This window comes from Channa argus, chromosome 6, assembly GCF_033026475.1.
Source record: "Channa argus isolate prfri chromosome 6, Channa argus male v1.0, whole genome shotgun sequence".
NCBI classification, from domain to species: domain Eukaryota; kingdom Metazoa; phylum Chordata; class Actinopteri; order Anabantiformes; family Channidae; genus Channa; species Channa argus.
Window position 1 is genome coordinate 27,708,325 of NC_090202.1, and position 20,514 is coordinate 27,728,838.

A 20,514-nucleotide genomic window follows, 5' to 3' on the forward strand; every position below is an offset into this window, starting at 1 on the left:
GTCTTTGATGGTTTGATATCCATGATTTACTTTGAATATAACTAAACAAATAACAGCACTAAGAAGAAAAAAACACAACGTTCGAAATGGGGATTTTATGCTTTCATAGAAACAATTATGTGGATTTATAATGAAATAAAAGGGTATTTTTCTTGGAAAAAAGGCACTTTGTGTTCCTTTCCCAGACCAGACACATTATTTATGGCTCTTATTTTATTTCCAATCTCCTAAGTCAGCTCTGTATCCAGCACAAAAACATCAATGATCTCATCTCACTCTTGCAAAAAAACCCACTTGTGCCGCTCCCAAAGGTGCTAGTCGGTGTCCACTGACCTCACTGTAGGTTCTTGAAGACGTGTCCCAGGCATTTCAGGTATGTGGAATCAAAGGGTAATTTGTGCCCCACCTGATCATCGTGTGTCATCAGGGTTGATGTATTTACTGCCTGAGTTTGATAAAGTAATGGTAAGTGGTGGCATGTTGATAGATGTTTAGTGACAGTTGTTTCAGTTTATTTACTCCTGTTTCCTTCTGTCTTTTGTACACAAGCCATTGCTGTCCTCAAGAACAATGGCCCATTTTCTGTCCAGATGAGACAACTCGTTTGTAGGGAAGTCATCTACGTCAAACTGGAACCATCACGTAACAGGGTGTACTACACCAAATATTATCCACTTACAGTACATTCATATAATCCCTTCCCAGGCAGCTTAGTACACATGATGTGATCATGAAGTGAACTTAACATCACTCACTCACTGACTTATTGACTCAACAGAAGTTAAATACCTGCACAATGGTCAGTTAAGAGTCTCAAGAAAGTCCAGTTACCACCTTTGGGATAACACAGGACCTGGATGACTGAGAATCTCCAAGGAGATTTTTAATCATTTCTTCTAAGGCAGCAGTAGATGTCTATGAGTTGGTGGTTGTGGGGACTCACTATTAGAAATAATCATATCGAGCTCAAACTGTTTAACAGCATCAAGTCAGAACACGTACAGATTCTCATTGTGTTACGTCCTCGGTGCACTGACATCAGTTTCTGTATCACCCTTTAAACAAAGATTTAAAGACAGCAGCTGATGTCCTCTCATGATTACAGTAGACGGTAATAAAGCTTTTCACATGATTTCAGATGCTACCATACAATGTTTAACTGGCCAAGTATCCTAACACAGAAACACAAGCTTTGTCCCTGCTTGTTGGTGGCTCTTATGGACCTGTTCAAAATGTAAAATTATTATTATTTGTTTGTCCTTTCAGTTTATCCTGTGAGTTCAGGGTCGTCACAGCAGATTATTTGTCCGCATGTTGATTTGGCAGTTTTTGCACCAGATGCCCTTCATGACCCACCTTCCCCACAATTATGGACAAAAACTAAAAGAGAAACTGCTACAGACAACATAAGAACGGGATGAAGAAGACAACCCCAGGTGCAGTGTGTGGCAGCTCCAACCAATTCCTTGTACTGTATAGTTACACTTTGTGTGTGTGTGTGTGTGCATTTAGTCACTGTGTGGGGAAGTACAAGGTTAGCTGTTAAGTAGTGTTCTGGTGTGTAGTGGTTTTGAAAGAAAGAGCTCTGACAGAACCTGGAAAGAGGTTGCGTCCAGGGTGAGAGGAGTGGGTGGTGGTTTTCTTCACCTTATTTCCTTCAAAAACATCCACATTCAAAATTAAGAAAAGTTCATCGTCCTCTTTGACAGATGAAGCTGGGATACTGGTCTTCAGTAGGTATTTAAACAGCTGAGCTAGTACTTTTACTCGGTGTCAGATACTTTAGCTGATGAAGTTTAGCTGGCAGTCTGTCGCTCCCTACAACTTAATGTCACAACTAAGGTCAGGATTCCTCCAGCGCTTGATGTTTGCCTGCCATCACATATAATTTTTAGTTGTTGCTGTTGAGGTGAATTACTTTTTTTTTTTTTTACTCTAAATATTGTCGACCCTCCATAACTGCACTAATGGTGCCAGCACTGACTGATTAACAGAAAAAGGCTGTGACAGTGATGATTTGATTAGTGTTGACCGTGACTGGCATAATCTGACTAATCAGTTTGGCTGAACTTTTTCCACATTTCCTTATGTTACAGCCTTATTGCCAAATAATGATTTTCCTCAAGGTTCTCCAAACAACACCCCATAATGACAACGTGAAAGAAGTTTGTTTGAAATCTTTGCCAATTTATTAAAAAGAAAAAAAGAAAAAAATCACACACATAAGAATTCGCTGCCTTTGTCATAACAGTCAAAATTGAGCTCTGGTGCATCCAGTTTCCACTGGTCGTCTTTGATGTTTCTACAACTTGATTGGAGTCCACCTGTGGGAAATTCAGTTGAACATGGACTTGATTTGGAAAAGCAAACACCTGTCTACATAAAGGTCCCCCAGTTTACAGAGCACAAACCAAGACATGAAGTCCAAGGAATTGTCTGTAGATCTCTGAGACAGGATTGTATCGAGGCCCAGATCTGGGGAAGGGTACAGAAACATTTCTGCAGCATTGAAGGTTCCAATGAGCACAGTGGCCTCTATCATCTGTAAATGGATAAGGTTTGGAACCACCAGGACTCTTCCTAAAGCGGGCCGGCAAACTGAGCGATCGAGAGAAGGGCCTTAGTCAGGGAGGTGACCAAGAACCCGATGGTCTCTCTGAAAGAGCTCCAGTGTTTCTCTGTGGAGAGAAGAGAACCTTCCAGAAGAACGACCATCTCTTCAGCACTCAACCAATCAGGCCTGTATGGTAGAGTGGACAGATAGGAACCACTCCTCAGTTAAAGGCACATGACAGCCCACCTGAAGGACTCTGAGACCAAGAGAAACAAAGTTATCTGGTCTGATGAAACAAAGATTGAGGTCTTTGGCCTGAATGCCGAGTGTCATGTCTGGAGGGAACCAGGCACCACTCACCACCTGGTCAATACCATCCCTACAGTGAAGCCTGGTGGTGGCAGCATCATGATGTGGGGAGGTTTTTCAGCAGCAGGAACTTGGAGACTAGTCAGGATGGAGGGAAAGATGAATGCAGCAATGTACAGAGACGTCCTTGATGAAAACCTGTTCTAGAGCATCTGGACCTCAGACTAGGTTGACAGATTATCTTTCAACAGGACAACGAGCCTAAGCACACAGCCAAAATGACAAAGGAGTGTATAGAGGACAACTCTGGGAATGTCCTTGAGCCAGAGCCCAGACTTGAACCCGATGGCTGTGCATTGACGCTGTGCATTGACGCTCCCCATCCAACCTGATGGAGCTTGAGATTTACTTTTTTGTTGTTGTTTTTTAGTTTTGATACTTTTGCAAAGATTTCAAACAAAGTTCTTTCATATTGTCATTATGGGGTGTTGTTTGGAGAACTTTGAGGAAAATAATGAATTTAATCCATTTTGCAATAAGGCTGTAACATAACAAAATGTGGAAAAAGTGTCGTGCTGTGAAAACTTTCTGGATGCACTGAAATGTCACTGCCAAACCAATTATTCAGGATTATGCCAGTCACAGTCGACACAATTTTCACCAACCGATGCCAACTTTGGTCTGCAAGTGTTTAATTGCCTCGGAGGAACATTAATACCACCAGGGTGTTTTAATGATTTGGCCGATCTGTGTCAATAATCAGCAGAAGACCTACCTCACCCTATTTAGCTCATCTTTTCCTTTGTAAATGAAAAAAATCATCCATCGGATTATCCTGTTCAGGGTGGAGGGGGGTTGGAGCCTATTCCAGCTGTCATAGGGTGAAAGGCAGAGTTGACCCTGGACAGGTCTCCAGTCTGTCTAAGGACCAACACAGACAGACAACCATTCACACTCACATTCACACCTACGGGCAGTTTAGAGTCACCAGTGAACCTAACATGCATGTGTGGGAGGAAACTGGAGGAAACCCACACAAGCACAGGGAGAACATGCCTCCTACAAGCTTCTAGCTGTGAGGCCGCAGTGCTAACCACTCCACCCCCAAGCTGCTCACAGTGCAACATTGTAGTATCATGTGGCTCCTGCCTTTGTGGTGGTCACCTAACCACTGTCGTAGCAGTAACTTCATCCAAAATGGCACAAATCAATCTTTTTTTTTAATTTCAAAATAAATGTACAACACAGTAAAACAGTAAAAGGTGTGAATGCTTTCTGAAGTTACGGACTTTATCTCTGCAGGGAATTCATAAGAGGGTTATGAAGAGGGCTTGACATATCTTGACAATGTGATAATATGAACATTGAATTGTTTTATGTAACAGTTTAACTGGGTAGTTTTAAAAGGACACACGTCTACATGTTTAAACTGTAGACAGCTGGACTTTGGTTCATTATGTGTTAATGGCTATTTGTAGGTAAAAACTGGGTAAAAGTCATGTTGAATAGAACAAATCAAATGTTGACGAATGAGAATATTGTTGTAAAAATGTTTAACTGCCATGTGAAAATTGAGCCAAAGTTACAAAGAAAACTCCAGTGTTCACCACTCGCCACATACAGGCTCAAGCTGCTGCAGCTGAAATGTAATTACAGGAAAAGTATCTACACAGACTCCAGTCAATGCACAAGAGTATATTGATCAAATGCTTTGATTTGATAACAAATGATATTTGTAATTTGATCCCAGCACTTCTGTGTGAATCTGTATTTGTAGCAGATCCTACTCTCTTGCCTGGGCCTCCTTCCGTTCTTCAGCACCACCAAGGAAATCCAGCTCAATGGGTTTCTCTCCTTTTGGCTTCTGCCCTCTGGTGGCCTGGAGACACATGGCAGAAAATGTCTAAGTCACAAAATACCTGCTCCAGTCTCTTTGAGTTTCACGTCTCGCGGTGAAACTCAGCATTTTCTGCAAATGCTTGACATTAAAAGCCAAAGAGGAAAGAGACGGTTCACATCCTGTGAGTCAGCAGAAGGCTTTTAATGTGACGCGTCAGTGGGGAAAGTGTTGAGGTTGATAGGTGTGTGTTTTTGAGCTACTCATGTACACAGCATAACTGTGGCCTTCTGTTCGAGTTTTGCTTTGCAAAAAAACAGTCTATTGATATGTACAGTACCTTGAAGCAGAAGAGCAGTGCAGCACTGAACAACATAACCGTCACCACGGAAACTCTAATGATCAGATCTGTTAAAGAGGCTGAAACAAATTTACAATCAATAAATCAGCTCATTTAGGAGCATGAGTGTGTTGACGTGGACATTTGTTATCCTTTCACTCCGGCAACAGCTGTGGCTGAGAACATGATGTTTCCAGGTTGTTTTTCTTTATGTGCAATATCTCAGAAATGTCTTGCGGGAATTTATTAAAACTGGCCTTAACTGTGAATTGATTACAAAGGACAAAGTCACCCAACATCCATTCTATTGTTTTGGATGCAATATGATACCAATGTATTCAATTTCCAAATTTTTAAGATTAGTTTTTGCCACAAGGATGATACAGAACATATTACAGAGCCAATGTTCTTCACCCCGCTGCCCTTCTATGTACATGCTGTATAAAGACGCTTCCCTTTATGGATCATGATTCATGAAGTTACCTGAGACAGTAAGAGAGAGTTGCTGGCTCGCGGAAGAGAAGTTATGGTTAAAAACACAGACGTGATAAACACATCTGTAGTCCCCTTGGTGGGTGTGGACTGCAGCAGAGAACAGGAAACGAGCAGAGTGATTGACAGCCGGTAAGGTGAAGTTTTGTGACACAGCTGAGGTGGTCAGGATTAACTGGAAGGAGCCTCCCTGGAACTGTGGCTGGATGGAGCAGCTGATGGTGAACCTAGAGCCCATGAGCACCTGAAGCTCCGTCCGATTGGCCTCAGAAACCCCATCATTGCAGGCAGCAAAGGAGATGATTGGCCGAACCAGAATATCTATGAACACAGAGGAAGAATAGGGAAAATGTCTCCATCCTCATCGTTCTGTGTCAAAGTCTTGAGCACTAACGACAAGAAAGAAGGCAGGACTTACCTGAGCAGATCACCTGTAGGATGTGCGAGAAACTTCCCTTCACACCTTTGCTTAATAAACAGTCCCTCAGATTACTGTCAGACTGACCACATGGACGTCTGAGAAACCACCGAGCTCCAGGTGAATGACTGACTGTTCTTTCTGCTGAAACAACAGAACCACACCCCAGTTGACGACACACTACAGAAGCCACATCCTGGTCCCCCAGGTTATCGGTAACCAGCGGTCTCCACTCTTCCCGTTTCATCTCCACTCTACCATCACAGCGACTGGTTCCTCCAGACAGCCTCACATTATCAAGCTCTGATCAAACATTTACACGAGAATAATTCATTTTAAAGCACCATTTTTAATTTAAGACAAAGTAAAATCAATGCTGCAGTCCCAGATCTACCTGAGCAGGTGAGTCCAACAGCTTTACCAGGTGAGCATGTGTTTCTAGCAGAGTCTGAGCTGTCACAGTCCAGCAGAGCAGACTCATTTCCTTCACACTGGAATTCTTTACTCCACACTGAAGCCTTCAGTTCTCCGTAGAGCCCCCCCTGAAAGACTAATGGAGCCCCACAGCCAAGCTGCCTACAGACCACCTCTGCTTCCTGCAGGTTAAAGTCATCGTCACACACTGAGGACCACGACTGGTTGGACTTTACCTCCAGTCTGCCTGAACACAGACTGGTCCCATTAAGCAGCCTGACAGAGTCTGGAGAGAGAGAAATAAAATAGTAAAACAAACCTGATCACTAAGAGTAATAAAACATTAAATACCGACAAACATCTCACTCATGTTGGGCTGTTCCAGTCACAGGTGAGGATTTGTTTTGTGGGTAGTTTCCACGTCAGGAAGGCAGGTGCATTTACCAGGTTTTATCTTGTGTGTATGTAATAAATGTCCTGTGTGATACCATCTGTCATAGTTTGGTTCTGAAATAGTCTTAATCAAAAGTAAATGTTACTGTGCAATATGTGACAGAAACAATGTTGCACAAAAAGCCTTGATATAAAATGTTTGCAGTGTCACTAGATATTTATGTACGTAATTAGTGTGGTGACTCAGTGGGCAGGTAGAGCACAGGGTTGGGATGAGGAGGCCGTGGGATTGAATCCCACCCAACTTGTTGTAGCCCCGCGCAGCCATCAAGCACCTTGGTGCCGGTCCTGAGCCCAGATAAAATGGGAGGGTTGGGGGAGGAAGAGCATCCAGCGTAAAAATGCAAAATCACATTCCACTGTGGCGACCGCTGAAGGGACGAGCCGAAAACCGTTGATCTACAATCCCAAATCCAAACAAGTGTGTAAAATGTAAATAAAACCAGGAAGCAATGATTGGCAAATCTTTTTGATTTGATTTCATATTTTATTCACAATAGATCATAAACCACATATCAGATGTTGAAACCATTTCATGGAAATATTAGCTCATTTTGAATTTGATGGCAGCATCACATGTCAAAAAGGTTGGAACAGGGAGATGTTTCCCATTGTGTAGCATCACCTCTTCTTCTAACAACTGTCTGTAAATGTCTGGGAAGTGAGGAGACCAGTTGCAGTTGTTGTCCCTTTTTCTGATGCAGGTTTCTAGCTGCTCAACAGTTCTGGGCCTTTGTTGCTGGATTTTATGTTTTATGAGGCACCAAATGTTTTCTATTGGTCAAAGGTCTGGACTGCAGACAGGCCAGTTCAGTACCTGGACTCTTCTCCTGTGCAGCCATGCTGTTGTGATGGATGCAGCGTGTGGTTTAGCATTGTCTTGCTGAAATATGCAGGTCCTTCCCTGAAAGACGTTGTCTGGATGGGAGCATATGTTCCTCTAAAACCTCTATGTGCTTTTCAGCATTGATGGAGTCTTTCCAGATGTGTAAGCTGCCCATAGACACTAATGCTCCTCCAAACCATCAGAGATGCAGACTTTTGAACTGACCGCTCATAACAAGCTGGATGGTCCCTCTGCTCTTTAGTCCACAGGACACGACGTCCATCGTTTCCAAAAATAATTTCTAAGTTTGACTGATCTGACCACAGAACAGTTTTCCATTTTGCCTCAGACCATTTTAAATGAGCTTTGGCCCAGACAACACGTCAGTGTTTCTGGATCGTGTTTGTGGATCACGTATTGCTGCATTTGCCTTTGTATGATTCAGCTTTAACTTACATGTGTGGACTGCACAGTGACCTGTGTTCACAGTGATTTCTGGAATGTTCCTGAGCCCATGCAGTGATGTCCAGTAGAGAATCAGGCCTGTTTTTAATGCAGTGTCGCCTGAGGGCCTGAAGATCAGATGCATCCACTTTTGACCTTTGGCCTTGACCATCTTTGCATTTACATTACTTTTTCAGCCTTTTTTGAGATGTGTTGCTGCCATTTCATGCCATCCATGAAATAGTAAAATGTCTCAGTTTCAACATCTGATATGTTGTTTATGGTTTTGTATAAAATATGGGATGATGGGCTTCGCAAATTATTGCATTTTGTTTTTACTTGTTTTACACATCGCCCCAACTTTTTATGGAATTGGGGTCTGATAGTGTAGATAGGTCCAGTGTGTGAGCTCATACAGTTTGATGGTTTTGTGTTTGATATTAATAGTAAAGTTCATAAATATTTAATAAATGATGCAATCTTTATCATGTTTCCTTGTTTTCCTCTGGAACTTTTTTTAAAAGCATCATAATTGTTCTAAGTAAAAAAGGACTTATTGTTGGTCTGCTGTATTATATTGCAATGGTTTTATCAATGAGTAACTAATGCAGAAGAAAGGAGCCATCTCACAATACCTCCCCAGTTGCGTATTTCTTCTTCTGACTCTCTCTACCCTTAAGCCTTGTCTCAAAAGTAGAGAGGGTGTCTGCTTCCTGAATCTGAACTGGGAGCTGGTTCCACAGGAGAGGAGCTTGATAGCTAAAGGCTCTGCCTCCTATTCTACTTCTAGTTCAAAGTCGTCTTCACATAAAACGAAATAATAAAAATATCTGCCCTCAGCTCATTCTTGTCAGTGGGGGCTGTGCCATAATAAAACCAGTTTGGGGGGAAAATCTCAATCAGAAAAAAGCTTTTTCCAATGTGCCATCACCTGTTAGGTACTGTTCTTCCTGGTAGATTAAACTTCACAGCCAAACATCTCAGTTAAGCAATTTTAAAGGTGGATGAAACAGCTGTGTAGGTTTCATTACAACTGATGTAGATGCCGCTCTTACCTGAGCAATTGATCAACAGTATGTTCTGGGAGGAGATGTAATTTGTAAAAACGCACTCCCTGACTGCAGACTCAGACTGAAGACAGTCGGAGTCAATCTGCCAGACAAGGTTGTACATTGAATCCCATTTCTTTCCTAGCGAAACTGCAGAGCCGCAGTTCATTTGTCGACACATTGCATCAGCTGCCTTTAGATTCCATTCAGATGTTGGGTCGTCCACTTTCCTCCATTGTCCTTGTTGTTTCACCTCCAGTTCACCAGCGCAGGGGCTGAGTCCTTTCACCAGCCGAACAGTATCAGGCTCTGAGCACAGGAGTAGTTTGTAAAAACACATGAAGTCAAGTTAATTAAAATAGAAACTCAAATCAATTAAAATTTCTACCTGAGCAGGTGAGTCCAACAGCTTTACCAGGTGAGCATGTGTTTCTAGCAGAGTCTGAGCTGTCACAGTCCAGCAGAGCAGACTCATTGCCTTCACACTGGAATTCTTTACTCCACACTGAAGCCTTCAGTTCTCCGTAGAGCCCCCCCTGAAAGACTAATGGAGCCCCACAGCCAAGGTGCCTACAGACCACCTCTGCTTCCTGCAGGTTAAAGTCATCGTCACACACTGAGGACCACGACTGGTTGGACTTTACCTCCAGTCTGCCTGAACACAGACTGGTCCCATTAAGCAGCCTGACAGAGTCTGGAGAGGAAAAGAGACAAAGTTTAGTTCTGCTACCTTAAACCAATTCAGTCTAATCCTGTTCAGTCCTGTAATAAACTGGTTTAGAGAAACATCGATTCAGCTATTCAACAGTGGTCAAGTGTTGTGGGGACCTGGACTCCTATGTGTCTCTCAGCAGATGGAGAACTGAAGTAGGTCAGTTCCCTTGCATTTTTTCATAAAAACTTTGTAGGTGACATAGTGCTCATTGTTCTGTGGTTTGTTTTAGCAGCACTTGTCATCTGGGATTGATGCCAGACGTACTGTGGTTCTACTGTCGGGTGTGAAACTTCATGTTCAGCTTATAAAGTGCCGTTGGTCTTTCAGGATTTCAGTGGAGGAACTTTCTCTCAAGCAGAGGGGTCAGCGCCGCCTCACAGCTGTGTCAGTGTGGAGTGTTCTCCCCCTGCTTATAGGTGGGTAGGTTAGCAAGTAGATATAGAGAGACTTTAATTATCCCGACGGAAACTTACATAAAAAAAAACAAACAGGAAATACACAGTTGTGTGGGTTTTTTTCTGCGAGCAGCCTGAACAGGATAAGCGGTAACAGATAATGAATAAATAGATATTTTGTGTCTAAAGTTCAGTTGTTCAAACTGTTTTGGGGTTTTTTTGAATAACTTTGTGCTGATTTATAGGAATTAAGAGTAAAATTTGCTAAATTTTATTAAACTTTGTTAATAAACATTGACACATACTATGAAATTACTGTAAAGCCTGAGGATTACTCTGCTGTCATTTGATATACATCATACTGTCATAATAAATATAGTAGATATAAAAGCCAACTGAAATACTGGCGTGTGCTGCCCGTATTTTACTGTGACCCCCCCTTAGAAAACACACACTCATCTATAGATTTAATCTGTTTTAATGGTGGATGTGAAACGCTGCGTGTCGGCCACTTTGGTGCAGCTTGTACATGAGACTCACCTCACGTGTGGACATTTGCAACAGGTGTAAGTTCCTAGGAAGTGACCAGACAACGCTTCACCTAATTCACTCAAACATCATGGAATCTACCTGTGTGCGAATATCAGCGTGGAGGTTTTGAAGCCAACAGTAAACAGTGGGCTCTGATGCTGTTACCTGAGCAGGTGATCTCCAGGCTGTTTTGAGGAAGGTGGGACCTTTTTGTTAGACATTTCCTCTGGTTAGATTTTGGTTGAAGACAGGAAGATGCGTACGTCCTCTGAAATGTACGTTGAAATTTTGAGAGAACCTGAACCACAGAACCACAGTCCAGCTGTCTACAAACTACAGCTGCTGACTTCAGATCCCAGATGTCGTTATCATTATTAGTCGAACGTCCGTCTCTCTCTAGCAAAGCAGAACAGCGGCTACGTCGTCCCACCAGCCTCGTCACTCTAACGTCTAAAACAAAACAAGTAAAAAAAACCAATCAGTTAAGTCACACAAGTCAAATAAAAGCCTTCATCTTTATTTCTACGTTTACCTTTTAAAGGATTGTGTTCCTTTGTCTGGAGACCTGCGAAAATCATGTCACATCGTTAATTTCTCTTAACAGGTCAGGCAGCAAAATCTGCAGGAGAAACTTTTCTGCACTTATGTTTCCAGCGGTAGCCACCAGGGGGAGCTGCGTGTGCACTCAGGCCACTTTATTAGGTACACCTGTACACTTCATTTGGCTACACCAAGCTAATACAAGTCTAATACTACAAACAAAAAACTCACTTATTCAAACAGTTTTGTGTCAAAACTTGACCCAACTTCAAATTTCAAGCTTTGCTCTGCGAAATTCTGACCTCTAGAAGATTTTCCTGCTCTAATGAAAATCGACTTGTTTTATTCAATATTATGGAACAGTGTCTGAATCCTACATTCAAAGTGAAATGGGGAAATAAACACATAAGACAGGAGTGTTGTGCGTATAGTTGCAAAACATCCAATACTTAGTATTGTGTCATCTATTCATGAGTGGGCTACTGAGGCTGTGCTTCAAATTAAGATGAAGAACAGCTGAAGTAAAAACTGGAGGATGTGCAGCTCTTTTGAAGCATATTCAGTTAATGTACACAGATATAAAATGAACAATGATGATAACAACTATTGTTCTAAAAGAACTATTTTGTTCTTTTACTTTGATTCAAGCTTGGGACGCTGAGTAAAATGTAATTAATAAGAAAATGAGTGATTGGCAAATAATTCAAATCCATTAATGACAGTAAAAAGTAAATTTAAAGAAGCTGGCGTCTTACCTGAGCTCCACAGCAACACAAACACTGTTAGTACGTGATCCATGTTCTGCTGGTCTGTTACATGTCCACTCGCTGGTCCCTAAAGTGTGATCGCACACGTCTCTAGAAGTTTTCCTTCACTTGTCAGATGTGCAGTTTCCTCTCTTTTTATCTCCTCAGCAAGCTGAAAGGGGTTTTTCTCAACACTGCATTTCATATAGCACAAACATGGAGACACGTCACAGTGCTGTATGCAAGACAATAAAATCATTAGAGCAAACTTGTAAATGAAACGGATGAACACATAGACCAGTTTTCTCAAATAATTAAAAAAATGACATAGTATAAAAATAAATTAAAATCTGTTTGCTTTTAATTATTCTTTCAACAGAATAGTTTAATAACTACTACTAAGAAATGAAAATATAAGAAATAATTAGTGATTAGTGATGATGATAATGATAACATCTTTATTCTTGGGACTGGGTGTTACAGCATATAGTTACGTCATTTGGTCAGTCAGGCAGAAAACAGACGGGAGAACAAAATATGTACCATTAATGAAAACGTTATGTGCATTAGGAGTCTAACATAACGCAACCAACCATCATCACATCATCACTATATGGCAAAAACTGGCAGGAATGTTGTCATATGACCAAATGCAACTTTATGGCCTGTGGTGCACAAGTTATTCTATTCAAACATTTTTGCAACAAATCTCACAACGCAAGAATAAAATATCTTTTTTTAAATTTAATTAAAGAACCATTCTTGCTCCACGCAAAATGTAGAGTGTCCAACAATATTTCCTCTAATGACAATTTAACAAATATTTGTCTTTGTCCTCTGCATATTGGAACCGTTAGTCACATGACTTTAACCAGTATATTTCCCACACGTGTAACTGGGGAGAAAGTCACAGCAGCCATTTTACTGGTCATTTCCACATCGTTGACACATGTTTCTAACTGACACTTGTTTCGGGGACGATGCTTTTAAACATTTCAACTCTTTCTGAACATTATAGTTTATTTCAAAAACTCTTTTTACTATCTATTTTTACAATAACATCTCTTATTATTTCTGAGTATAGAAATTACTGGCATTATATTTCTGTAGATAGTCGAGAAATACAAGGTCAATTAGGGCTATAGGAAAATTGTTGTTAATTGCTAAGCAGAATTACTTTTGGATACATTTTCTTTAATGAATTTTCAATCATTAGACATTTCCATCTATTAACAGTTTCTCAGCTAAATTTAATTTTACTAACATTAAGAACTTTATATTTTACTGAATGTGTCATTCTTCTGCAAAATCAAATCTGATAACCACTTTGCTGGTTTACACATAGGATGGAATCAGAGAGAGAAACTCACAATATGGACATTTTCAATAGACTCCAAATATATATAGTAAGTGTGATGCATTTAAAAAAAATTCAAACATTACTCTCAACAGGATGTAACTCGGGTCCAAAGCTGTGTTCAAACACCCTTCAATTTCAGTCTAAATTATCAGTGTAACACCGGTGGTAAATCTAAGATAATTATTCCATTGAACATAGTCAAAAGCCACATATTTAGCCTACTGACAATATTAGAGAAAAGGGGAAAACGTAGCTGAAAAATCTGAATAATTCTGTGCCATTAAGGCCACTCGGGAAGCAGTCAGCGGTTTAAGGTGGCACTTGCACTGACTTGACTCTGAACAAACAAATTAAATAAAATAAAAAAATCTGCCATCCACCATGACATTACCCAATCACGTGATTACAAACGTGGATTCCTGCTTGATGACTTGTAATGATCAGTCCTACAATCCTCGCGGAGTATTACAAACCCCTGGGCCGTGATTTGGTTTCTGATCATGAATCAATGCTGCCCTGTGTTAAAAGTGCACTGTGTCAGACTGACAGGCATCTAGCAGTGAGGTTGCAGATTACAGCCCCACTGCTCCCTTTCCAAAAGCGAGAGCCTACTGAGTCCGTCAGATGCCACGATGTCTTTAGTTATAGCTACATGTCAAGTGATGCAGTTATTTCATTTAGAAACTGACTTTAGAAAACCCGTTAGTATGTAAAACCATACTACAGCTTCCATGTAAGATGACTCACATTACTGTTACTGTTCCGCGCTGTGGTTTTATGACAACTGTACCTTTCGTCTTATGTGACCTAACATCAGCAAAAACATTAAGAAAAGGCTACTTTATAGCAGGTTGCACATTTACCGGTATGTTTAAGTCCCAGAGCAGACAGTCCAGTCGGTAACCTTAAGGAGAGAGAGGGAGAGAAATGTGTCCATGTCATGTAGCCTTGTTTCAAGCCTTTTTCCTTTATCTTGTGCTATATTAAAGGTATTAATCCTTCATTGCTCCAATTCATCTTCATCTTTCCAGCGGTGCTACAGTATCAACAAATTCCATCTACAACTTCAATGAGCTACTGTAGAAACTCGGTGGACTCGTTCTCTGTGTGTATATTAAAAGGCTCTTTCTAAGCTAAAGAAAACATCACACAGTCATGAAAATATAAATACTTCATTCCATATTTGCCAACAGACATGCTTATACAATGCACCTTTAACACAGGTGTTTCTCCAGCAGACAATCCAGCAGTTGGGAACACAGAGGGACCGTGAAGCTAGACTGACTTTAACAGAGTTTAAACAAATGAAGATGGTTGTCACACAGATGCTCCTACTCTGAAGCACAGTTGGTACATTTCTATTGTACTAACATTGTAATTTTAATTTTTCCTGTCCTCCAGTGACCCAGTGCAGTCGATTGGTCTCCTAGTGCACTGGTTTAACCTTTGGGAGCATACAAGCCTTCAACCAACAGTCAGTACAGAAGAACAATGTAAAAACTCAGGCACATAAATTAACATCTGGGCTGGGAACTGCATGTGTTTGTGCGGCCAGTGAGCAAATGTTCTGTCATATTCAGGCTGGTAGGTCAAATATAACCAACAAGACAGTAGGTGAGCAGGTGTAGTGACTGATTACCTGAATACCTGCCAGACATTTCTCGTTTCTTTCCTTTGAGACATTTCGTCATTTTGAAAATCTTCTAATTTGTTTATCACAATTTCTCAGAAGTGTGAAGGCGGATGATGATGATGTGTTGCCATGTGTCCGCTGTTGGCTTTGTCTCTTAGCATAGCTAGCGCTGTGTTGGAGAAGTCCCTCAAGATGTCCACTGTCTCCCTCTGCAGCAGCAGAGACTCTTGCACAAACTCCTGCTGGGATTCCACTAGCAGCTGCACAGACTGAGCCAGAATCTCCAAAGACTGAGACACGGAGGTCAAGAGCATCCTGCTGGCCCGCTGCTGCTGGATGCTCTGAGAGGCCAGCTGGGCCACATGGTCCTGAGACCTGCGGAAAGACGCTCCATCCGGAAGAGGATCAGACGGGTTTGAGCCTGAGGTGGAAGAATGAGGCTTAGGAGGGAGGGCTGAGGACGAGGCAGGAGGTTGCTGAGCACCAGCAGCAGGGACAGAAGATGAGGGAGCAGAAGTTGTAGTAGCACTAGAGGAGGAGTAGGAGGACACAGCACCAGAAGAAGGGGGAGGAGGTCGTGGAATGGAGAAAGAGGAGGGCACAGGGTCAGAGGCAGAGTTAGAGGCTGCAACAGATGTAGATGCAGAACTGGAAGGAGCAGGAAGGGATGAGGCAGCCATGTTGGAGCTCGCAGAGGACTGTGGTGGTGGAGGAGGAGCAGCAGCAGCAGCAGCAGAGGACAAGGCACCATCAGAATCAGACACTGTAGGGAAAACAGAGGAGGTGGTGGCCACAGAGGAAGAGGGTCCAGGTGGAGTTCTGGCAGCGGTGTGGTTGTGGTTCTGGCTGTTGCTCCGGGAGTAGGTGTAGACTGGTTTGACCCTCATCAGCGCGTTGTCAGGCAGTGGGTCCAGGGAGGTGGAGGAGGGCGGCAGCTGGGAGAACAAGGGCTCGTCATTTTCGTCCAAATCCATGGTTTGGTCTGGTGACAGACACAGAGGATTCAATTCACTCGCCAACACAGAAGTCGCTTCTCTGTTCAGTGAAATCACTTCACATCAGCATTTAATTAAACTTGCAGGAGCTTTATAAACTGGTATCACTACAATACTGCTGAAGCTCCTGACAACAAAAAAACCTATCCTGTGTTTGTTTCCTCTGAATTCAAGAGGCTTTGAAATAATCTCAGCCCTTTTAACGTTTCTACAGTCACACATGTTGGCTGAAAACAGCAGCTTTGTAAAGCTATATTTTTACCTCCGTCGTCAGCAAAGTCTAAGTCTAAGTCAAAGTCGGAGGAGGAATGGAAAGGATCTCCTGCAAAACATGACAACAAGGCAGCAGTTAGAATCTCTGCAGGACAAAATGGAGGAGGCAGCAGAGTAGAAAAGGAATAGTTAATAACAACTTCAAGTGGCTCAACATTTCAGCCTCCAGCTTTTCTTGAGATCTAAACATGTTTTTCGTCCCGCTAAATAACCACAATAGATAAAACAAGCTGTGTAATTACATCACATTCATATCAAACTGATATATTTGCTTAGAGGCTGAACAAAACCCACAAACTGAAGTGATGTTCTGTTCTTTGACTCCTCATTAAAATGCTTCTTATTGTGAATTATATATGAAAACTTGATTTCTTTTGTTTATTGAAAATAAAATGTAGTGTAAGCTGATGTATTAAAGGGCAACTTCACCAATTTGTAAACTCTGTCTTGATAGTTGTAGTTTGAGGAGTGTTTGTATATTAATGCTCATAAACTTATGCCTGACTTCACTAAACTCTAGTGGAAAACTCCTCCAGATGACATCATTCGTAAGAGTCGTGATGAGTTCTGAGCAACAAGTTAACCAGATTACAGCCTGCATTGTATGAACAATGAGACCACAACATCTGAACTGAAACTTCCAGGTGATGTCATCTGGAGGCCTTTCCCAACTAGAAGCAAAGAGATATTTTAGTACAGGAAAAGAAGACAAAACTTTCATGGTATTCAAATACATCTACTGCCCAAACTAGGAAGCAAGTTGTTAGTGATCAGTGAATTAGTTTTTTCTCGTGTGAACTTTCATTTTCTCACAGTCGAGGAATAGTTTGTTATCTCAGGATAAACCTCCGTCTGATTTGCGCTCTTTTTAAATTTTTTTTTTTTTTTAGCACACTAATATTTCCGGGCATTGTAAATAACGGCTCTGTGTTTTGTTTTTCCCACTAATTAAGACATGTTATTATCTTTTTTCAACAATAAGCCAGTAAAGGTCAGAAACAATCTTGACTCACACATGGAAACGCAAACAGTCACTTGACTCTGTTTTGTAACTAGAAGTGATCTGTACACAAGAACTGTGACGAAAGCTGAAAAAACGGTGTCGAATTTGTGCAAATCTGGAAAAGCAACATCAATTTGAATTTTGCTTTAGTCTAAGCTCTCTTTGGTACATGAACTACAGTAGATATGTAGCACTGGCAGTAACTGACTTTGCCCCTTAGTGACCATGTGAATTTTCTGTGCTGTCGCTCTGCATTTTTTAGTACTTACCACCAAGTTCTTTCTCTGGTGAGGAGAGAGGAGAGAGGTCTAAGGAGGCTCCTCCAGGCACCGAGTGAGTGCTTTCTGTCACACTGAGGTAGGAGTAGCGAGCTGCGTTGGAGATTGAGCCTTTACTATAAAGTGCAGAGAAATCATCATCCTCGCCGAGATCACTGTCGCCGTCTGACAACCAACACATGAAAACTAGTTAATGAGGTGACGTACTTTGACCCGACTAAAAGGACTTTTGTTTGTGGGAATGTTTCATCCACACAATGTCAGTCAGGTTAGAGACAGGTGTTGTATTAGAGGAGCACAACAAGGATCAAATGTTAGCAGTGAGTAAGGTGTCATCAGAGGGATGGTTCAGGCTGCAGGAAGTTAAAAAGCTCTTTATAAAGAAAGTTTGATGGTTTTGAATCAAATTCTTTCAAATGTCTTTTCTCTCTCTTCCTCTCCTTACCTCCTCTAGGACTCATCATCAGTATCTTATGGACCATCCTCTCCACAGGGCCCAGGTTCTTCTTCCTCAGGTTGCTGCCGTTGGGGCCCCGCAGGGCTGCAATGCGTCTCTTTCCATCGCATTTAAGGTCGGCCCACTTCTTCATGATCTGACGCACCTTTGAAGAAATTGCTGAATTATGAGTCTCTAAAGCTACAAGTTTGGGACCAAATGGCTGAGCAATGTTCTACATATAACTACAATAAAATTATGTTGCTAGCACAGTGGAAAAAACATATTGAAACAAAAACTAAAAAAAATATACTGTATAAAAAAGCGGACACATAGATTGGGCCTGTACATTCAAGTTAATGACCATAGCAACAAACCTCTCTGTGATTTTCTCCCAGACTGTTGATTTGATTGGTGATTTCAGTCCACGTCTGTTTCTTGGCTTCAGCAGACACACCTTGGTTAAACTTCCCTACAGGAGATAAAGTCACTGATTTAAGGTTTGGGTTTGTAGAAGACATCAGTCCTGGTCAGATGCAACTTTTAACAGCAGCTGCATTAACTATACAGAGGACGAATGTTACTTTGGACAGGACACAGCCTAAAGATCCTACTGAACTGAACAAATAAAGATAATCTCTCCTTCTAAACGCCAAAACACACAGTCCATCCTACTCACTGAGGATGATGTATCGGTTCCTCTTCACTGCCTCCAGCAGCACTCTGACCTCAGTGAAGGAGAACCTCGGTTTGGCTCTCAACCCTCCTTTAACTCCACCCGCTTTTAACTCGTCATCATCGTCACGCCAAGAGGCCGACATCGCACCACCTCTGCCCCGTCCGCTCCTCTTCCTCTCACAGCCCACTACAACTCAGTCTGGTGCCGTGTCCAATTCCACAGGCCTACAGGACTGTCTGGACCTGACCCATGTGGCAGTGAACTAAAGACACCTGTCTGACTGCCCAAGGCCTGCAATAGGAGGAAAGAATGAAGACAGAGAGACAAAGGTAGAACCTTTTCTCTGGTTTATCAACAAGTTCAAATACAGACAGATCATTTTAAGTTTTATAGAACTAAAGTGCACAACAATTTTAAATAAAAACGTTGATAGTAATTTTTCTTATGGGGATGAATAAATGTTTCATAACCAACATTGCAAGATGTCTTGAAAAGCAGGTAGCAGGGCACTTGTTCATCCGTGATGCATGCATGATTTATGATGATGATGATGATGTCACAAAGCACATCATCATCATGATCTCAATTTGCATCAAAGCAGATTCATTTAAAACAGGCTGCTCCAATCCAAATGGAGGCGGACTGATGACTGTAGGCCAGGATGCAAATGTTGCTGCTTGTAAGCAGCTTATTTGAGTGAATCGAGTTTGATACAAATTACTTTCCATTTTAATTAAAGTTTAATTTCCAGAACGTATAAGGAATTAATAATAAGAAAATAATCCATATTTGAAAACTATCTTCTACAGAGCTGGACTGGAGAATCCTGTGTTTCCTGCAGCATGTGTGGCTACAATGCCCCCTTCTGGCTGACGTTGACTAAGAGCTACACCGTGGGGTAAGTCAGGGTTTATTGTGTTGTGCTTATGCTTCTCAAATTGTTGGATTTGGATTTTTTTTCCCACTTTTTACTTGTTTGGTTTGACTCAAGCAAATCTATTAAAGTTTGTGTTGCCTTTACATTAATTTTCTGTCGCAAAACATGTCCTGTTCAAATAAAGTTTATTTATTTAAATGTTTTACCACAATATCCCTGTTTCGTGTCACTGGGTGACGTCTTAAAATGTATAAAACGTCCAATATGAATTCTTACTAAAACCTTTATAACAAAATTATTTACATTAACGTTGCGTCTTTTCTGCCCACGTGACACGTGGGAGCCAATCAGCGGCGAGCTGCTCCTGCCTTTGTTGGGCTCTTGCGTGCCCGCCTCTGCCCCCGCTGCTCGTGCCTGACGGCTCCCAGAGAGCAGCTCGGTGACTCCGCCATCTCTGTTCGCTCCGTAATGCTGAAAAACCGTAACGGTGAATCCGGATTTACTATCAGATTCGGCTTTAATATGTGGCTTTTACGCGGATGTAATCTGTGCGTTTACAAAGCTGCGTCTGGGTATTTATGCGCCGCTCTGCGACATCCGGTAGGTCTACGCGACGGTCGGTGGCCGAGCCTGGAGGACGCGACGCCTGCTAGCTGCGGCGGGAGCGCTGACGCTTTTTTGCATCTCAGCCATTAACGCGTTCCTGCGCAAAACCCACGGGCGTGTAGCCTGTTTGCGGTGTAAAACGCTGAATAAGTAGGAAACAGTTACCAGGGAAATGGCGTTGTTCTCCCTCTCTCACCTCCTTCCTCCGTGGTTCTCCCGAAAGTTCGGAGTGACGAGAACAACGGAACTGCGCAGACTCCGCAGAGCGAGAGACGGGTTTTTTTTCCTCCCTCGAACGCGCAACATTTTGA

The 20,514-nt window shown here is 42.0% G+C and overlaps 2 protein-coding genes across 5 annotated transcripts; both read right to left on the bottom strand.

The window, feature by feature from the left end:
- Positions 1 to 327: 327 nt before the first annotated feature.
- On the bottom strand, positions 328 to 15,158 carry LOC137128606 (scavenger receptor cysteine-rich type 1 protein M130-like). Of its 4 annotated transcripts, XM_067506890.1 has the most exons (12): positions 15,063 to 15,158; positions 14,287 to 14,327; positions 12,073 to 12,257; positions 11,310 to 11,342; positions 10,943 to 11,227; positions 9,525 to 9,830; positions 9,143 to 9,445; positions 6,345 to 6,650; positions 5,951 to 6,253; positions 5,524 to 5,853; positions 5,041 to 5,120; positions 328 to 4,742 (listed from the first exon to the last, which is right to left on the bottom strand). In XM_067506890.1, exons 3-12 carry the CDS (start codon positions 12,113 to 12,115, stop codon positions 4,647 to 4,649), a joined length of 2,085 nt encoding a protein of 694 aa, XP_067362991.1. In that variant the 5' UTR covers positions 12,116 to 12,257; positions 14,287 to 14,327; positions 15,063 to 15,158; the 3' UTR covers positions 328 to 4,646. The 4 variants fall into 4 exon arrangements, with proteins under 4 accessions (XP_067362991.1, XP_067362994.1, XP_067362995.1 ...); XM_067506893.1 differs by lacking the exon at positions 15,063 to 15,158 and having other exon boundaries at positions 9,552 to 9,830; positions 14,287 to 14,425; XM_067506894.1 differs by lacking the exons at positions 11,310 to 11,342; positions 15,063 to 15,158 and having other exon boundaries at positions 14,287 to 14,425.
- On the bottom strand, positions 12,508 to 20,500 carry zgc:113149 (uncharacterized protein LOC541363 homolog). The gene is made up of 7 exons (XM_067506906.1): positions 20,369 to 20,500; positions 18,721 to 19,011; positions 18,419 to 18,513; positions 18,051 to 18,207; positions 17,597 to 17,770; positions 16,314 to 16,373; positions 12,508 to 16,038 (listed from the first exon to the last, which is right to left on the bottom strand). The coding sequence occupies exons 2-7, from the start codon at positions 18,860 to 18,862 to the stop codon at positions 15,149 to 15,151; spliced, it is 1,518 nt and encodes a 505-aa protein (XP_067363007.1). The 5' UTR covers positions 18,863 to 19,011; positions 20,369 to 20,500; the 3' UTR covers positions 12,508 to 15,148.
- Positions 20,501 to 20,514: the final 14 nt, after the last annotated feature.